The 6000-nt window shown below is 32.2% G+C and overlaps 1 protein-coding gene across 2 annotated transcripts in view; it reads right to left on the bottom strand.

Annotated features, from left to right (window-relative positions):
- Positions 1–4229: 4229 nt before the first annotated feature.
- Positions 4230–6000, bottom strand: part of LOC108569105 (exonuclease mut-7 homolog) — a 4159-nt gene continuing 2388 nt past the window's right edge. The window contains exons 7-11 of one of the 2 annotated variants that reach the window (XM_017930525.1): positions 5535–5941; positions 5246–5479; positions 5057–5185; positions 4831–5005; positions 4230–4775 (exon numbers count right to left, since the gene is read on the bottom strand). In XM_017930525.1, coding sequence (XP_017786014.1) covers positions 4582–4775; positions 4831–5005; positions 5057–5185; positions 5246–5479; positions 5535–5941 — 1139 coding nt within the window. In that variant the 3' untranslated portion in view covers positions 4230–4581. The remainder of the gene's footprint in view (positions 4776–4830; positions 5006–5056; positions 5186–5245; positions 5480–5534; positions 5942–6000) is intronic. The other variant, XM_017930524.1, reaches the window with a different exon arrangement.

Here is a 6000-nt window from a genome sequence, read left to right as displayed (position 1 = left end):
ACGTCTCACACAAAAACAAGAAAAACCATCATCTTGATCATCATTAGCTCATCATCATCGTAATCATCCTATCCATAACGTAGTCGTCGTCTGTTTTAGCAAAGCGAGCAGCACTCCTTTCTGACATTTAAAGCCCAATATTCCGGAGTTATAAAATATAATGCAATTTTAAATGGTTCGAGTTTTTCGTGTCGGGGTTCGGCCACTTCGCGCACATCGTCCATCGACTTTCCCATCCAGTCCGGCCGTCGTGATCCCAGATACTCATCCATTTACCAATTGGTTTTAGCCAATTGTCACTTCTGGGTTTTAACACCGACAACAACAACAACAACAACAACAACAACAACAAGAACATCAATAATCCTCATCAAAGCACGTGAACAAGAAGGATGGAAATATTCCAAGAGCTTATGCCTTTCTAGCCGAATATTTTTATGAAAGAAGAGGTAATGAATCGCCTCTAAATCTGTGCGAGAGTGAGAGTTTAGCAATTGCACATGACCCAATTATTCCACATAACACACGGCGCATTTCTGCTATATTATTTTTTTTTTCTTCTTTTTGCTGCTATTTGTTTCGATCCTCCACTTCTCATCATCACCTCCTTACGTAAGGACGGAGATGAGAGGTGCTCTTGTAATTGCGCTCGCGCGAATTAATTCCTTCTTCCTAATTGCCTTCTCACTGTGACAAAACTACTTGAACTTTGAACTCTTCAGCTCAACTCTAATACATATTTCTAATTCTTCTTCAACGATTCATTACGAAATCGATTTTAATTGCAGACTTTCGGCCTTTTTTCTCTCTCTCTCTCTCTTATTTTAATTACAGGATGAGACATGACTGGACTCTTAAACCTCTTACGAAATTCTTTCTGTTGCAGCAGATTTCTATCGAATTTTCGAATTCCTCGCGACGCCTGCAAGGAAATTAATATACAAAAAAAATATAAGATGCATTACGCAGTCGAATATCTAGATCGGTGTATTCAAATTACGCAACGTTTTTGCGTTGCAACAACGACAATGCATTTCTTACATCTCAAGATGTTTTAAATTTTAACATCACTTTCAATTCTCAATGTAGAAATTAAAGTGAAAAGTTTGAATTTTAAAATGATTATATTTGAATTATTATACAGCTTTTGGTTTTCTTGCAATTCGTTGTTAAAGTTGGAACTGTAATTTTTGTTGGTATCGAAAGTTTATCAATTTTTATCGATAATTGCGGAATTCACTTTCATTTATGAATATGAGGATTAAAACTTGAACTATAAGCTACACAATGAGTAGATGTACATCATTGTGCTCCTTTTGGTTTTCCTATAATTCATTGTCAAAGTTGTTATTGTTCTAGGTCGAAATTTGGTTATTATCAAATTTCTTGAAAATTACGAAATTCATTATATATCATGAAGATGCAAACAAAAACTAGAGCTATAAGCTATAAAAGAGCATAAACAAATAAATTAAGATCATTTTGGTTGAAGAAATAACGTTATTCGATTGAAAATGTAATGCTTTTAGTTTATATCAAATTTCTTGAAAATTATGAAACTCACTTAAAATTAAGTATATACTGACCAAAACTAAAACTATAAGCTTTAAAATGAGCATAAAAATATAATTCAGTTCATTATTGTTTTCCTGTAATTAATTGACAAAGTTGAAGAAATGATGTAATTCGACCGAAAGTGCCTTGCTCTTACTTTTTATTAAATTTCTTGAATATTACGAAATGTACTTAAAATTACGAATATGCAGATCAAAACCAAAACTATAAGCTATAAAATGAGCATAAATATATAATTGAGTTCATTATTGTTTTCTTGTAATTAATTGACAAAGTTGAAGAAATGATTTAATTCGACCGAAAGTGCAGTGCTCTTACTTTTTATTAAATTTCTTGAATATTACGAAATTCACTTAAAATTACGAATATACTGATCAAAACTAAAACTATAAGCTATAAAATGAGCATAAATATATAATTGAGTTCATTTTGGTTTTCTTGCAATTCATTGTCAAAGTTTAGGTAATATTTTAACATCGAAAATGTAATGCATTTAATTTTTTTATGAAATTTCTTGAAAATTTTGAAATTTACTTAAAATTTTGTATATGCTGACCAAAACTGAAAATATAAGCTATAAAAGTAGCATAAATATATAATTAACAACAATTTGGTTTTCTTGTAATTAATTGACAAAGTTGAAGAAATGATGTAATTTGACCGAAAGTGTAGTGCTCTTACTTTTTATTAAATTTCTTGAATATTACGAAATTCACTTAAAATTACGAATATGCTAATCAAAACTAAAACTATAACTTATAAAATGAGTATAAATATATCATTCAGATCATTTTGGTTTTCCTGTAATTAATTGACAAAATTGAAGTAATTGAATTTTGCTACTGAAAATGCAATACTTTTAGATTTTATAAAATTTCTTTAAAACTATCACACTTACTGTGAACTATAAATATGTTAATTATAGCTAAAACTACAAGGTTTAATTTGAGTTTATAAGCATTAACGTGCTCATTTTGGTTTTCTTGCAATTCATTGTCAAAATTTAGGTAATATTTTAACGTAATGCATTAATTTTTTATGAAATTTCTTGAAAATTTAAAAATTTACTTAAAATTACGAATATTCTAATTACAAATAGAACTATAAACTATAAAAAGACTATAAATATATAATTAAGTTCATTTTGGTTTTCTTGTAATTAATTGACAAAGTTGAAGAAATGACGTAATTCGACCGAAAGTGCAGTGCTCTTACTTTTCATTAAATTTCTTGAATATTACGAAATGTACTTAAAATTACGAATATGCTGATCAAAACTAAGACTATAAACTATAAAATGAGCATAAAAATATAATTGAGTTCATTTTGGTTTTCTTGCAATTTATTGCCAAAGTTTAGTTTATATTTTAAGAGCGAAAATGTAATGCATTTAGTTTTTATCAAATTTCTGGAATATTTTGAAATTTACTTAAAGCTACGAATATGCTCATTAAAACTAAAGCTTTAACCAATAAAAGAAGCATAAATATATTATTGAGTTCATTTTGGTTTTCTTGTAATTAATTGACAAAGTTGAAGTAATTGAATTTTGCTACTGAAAATGCAATACTTTTAGATTTTATAAAATTTCTTGAAAACTATAATACTTACTGTAAACTATAAATATGTTGATTAAAGCTAAAACTACAAGGTTTAATTTGAACCGAAAATGTAATAGCTTTAATTTTTATGAAATTTCTTGAAAACTACGATGGTCACTTTAAATATTTAATATGCAAATTAAAACTAAAACTATAAGGTTTACAATGAGTATATTCAGTGAATCATAGTGTTTTTTGTTTTTCTGTAATTAATAATTAAAATAGTTACATTTTTTGAATTACTGAAAACTTATTGAACCATTAATTAATGAATTAAAACCATTAGAACATTTACATAAAAACTGTTGTATTTGTTCAACTTTGTTGGAATTTATATTCTATCTAGATTAGTTGTAGCAATGTATAATTGTATAAAATTATTGTTGGATATATTTGAGAGTTGGGTAATCGCAAGAAAAAAAGCTATTAGATCGTTGTTTGCTCGTGGCGAGAGCTTCTTTGATGATGATACGCGAGAGCTTAAAGTTCACGCAAGTCTGTGGAAAAGAAATTACATCTCGTGTGGCTATGAAAAAAAAAAACAAACAGTCGTTTGACCCGCGTCGTTTTGGTCCAGGAGAAAGGTGCGTTGGCGTTGGAATGGATCAGCCAACTACACAAAAAAAAAGAAAGAAAGATAAACACGAATCAAAATAAAGGACGAAGTCTTTGATCTTTGATTAAAAAGGATAAATTTAAACAGGGAGAAATTAAACGAAGCGAACGTGTGTCAATACGAATCAATTATATTAAAATATAGACAGCTATAATTATTAGTTTTCTTTTTTTTTTCTTCTCAAGTAAATATTAAAAAAAATCATTCATTAATAAAATAATAATAATATTAATAATATGCGAATAAAACATCATTATTTATATATAATATATTTGAAGTAAATTAAAAAAAAAAAGTGAAAAACGTAACAGCAACCGCAACCTTGATTAATCGATCGTCCATAAAAATTAAAAATACGTAATTATTGAAACAAAAACAAAATAGACAAAAACAGAAGACGAAACGAAAAACGTATACGGTATAATATAATATATATATATATATGCGCATATCTGTGAACTCTCTTTGCATATTTTAAGAAAATTAAAAAAAAAATAAATATAATGTATATATATTATATAAGTTTGCTTATTATTTTGTTGTTGTTGTTGTTAAAAAGAGTCGCTGCAATTAAAATTAAAAGAAAACGTTGTACTTGCATCTCGTGTTAATCGGGGGGAAAAAAATAAATCCGTTGCTTTGAATAATAGTACGTGAAGATTGAATATTAATAAATCAATTAATTAATTAATAATAATATGTCAACAGTAATAATATATGTTTGTATATATAAAAAAAAAGTGTGTTCTGCCGTTTTTTGTTGTTGTTGTTGTTGTTATCGTCATTAGTTTACATGACGATGCCTTGAAGTTTTCCGGCGAGGATTCGCTCAAAATGAGTGCCGTCCCAGTACACTTTTCCGCACGTCTCGCAAACGTAGAACATGTCCACTTTGGTGAGGAGGTCAGCGGGTACCGTCTCCACGTGAATCCTAGCTCCCAGTCTCGTCTGACACAGACCCACGTCCACATGTTCATCGGAATCTGAAAATTGAAATCAGAAATAATTAAATATGAAATATATTAGTTAATAACTTACATAAATCCCATTTCCTTTGGTTTATCCTGCTGTCTAACATCTGCTGGGAGTATCCGGCGGCTTCGTCCGCCAACGATGTCCGAGAATTAAAGTGGCGCTCCAGGTCGACGGAAGTCTCCGCAAGGGCGTTCATCGTCGACGGGGAAACTTTGACGAAATTATTTCCATTGCAAATCTACGAAGAATTAATCACATTATTCAATCACATATGAATAAAGTATTATACCTTGCATCTACTGAACACATCGTTACGCGACACCACGATATTGTAGTACTCCACGACCTGCTGGAGTTGATCCTCGATTAGGTCACTAACTATCCTAAGGCAGTATCCTGGTTTCACCGCTCCGTTGAGCTATAAATATTAATTAACAGTGTAGAGCAACGATTATTAATTTGATAAATATGTACATACAGTATTGAAGGTGTGGCCCTTGGTCAGGATGTACCTGGCATCGTCCATGTAGTACCGAACGCATTCCATGTGATCAGCATTGGAGCTGAGTATGAGCGTATCAATGCCCAATTTGCGGAGGTTCTTTCCGAGACCCTGCAGCATAGTATCACAGATGACCTTCACCTGGTGCGCGTACACCGGATCCGAATTGGGCGACGGTGGCTGAGGTATGAACGCCGGAGCAACGGGTTTCTTAAATAACAACAAAAACCGTAACGTGTGGCTCGCCTTCAATCAAACAATATACCTTCTTATGTAAACTCTTCTTCGGCTTTTGCCGATTCGATGTGTTCATCACCTGCATGCAGACGTTCTCGAATGGATAGTTGACTTTGAGAGCACACTCCCGAAGAACGTCGTACACCTCGATGAGGCAGTACGCGTCCAGAGCCGCGTAAACGATCTGACTCTGCCGTAGCGGTCTCTTCTCCCAATTAGAAAATTGATCCGCCTTGTTGAGCGGCAGCCCGAGCGTCGCTTGGACGAGCGAACTCAACCCCGAACCGTTCTCCGACTCGAAGGGCAGCTTGATCTTCCTGCACTTCTCGAACTCCTTGACGACGAAACCCAGGTCCAGGAAACCGTCCTTCGCGTAAAAATGTAGATACGGAATCGTCTGCTTTATCATTGCAATATCACCCGCCAATCCGAATCCTGCAAATGGTAGTACATTGCGTTGCAACGTTTCGTGCTGCTAGTGTGTGTGCTCTTTT

This window comes from Nicrophorus vespilloides, unplaced genomic scaffold, assembly GCF_001412225.1.
Source record: "Nicrophorus vespilloides isolate i.1.1-1 unplaced genomic scaffold, Nicve_v1.0, whole genome shotgun sequence".
NCBI lineage: Eukaryota > Metazoa > Arthropoda > Insecta > Coleoptera > Silphidae > Nicrophorus > Nicrophorus vespilloides.
The sequence above is the reverse complement of the archived record's forward strand: the minus strand, read 5'-3'. Positions and strand labels throughout refer to the sequence as shown.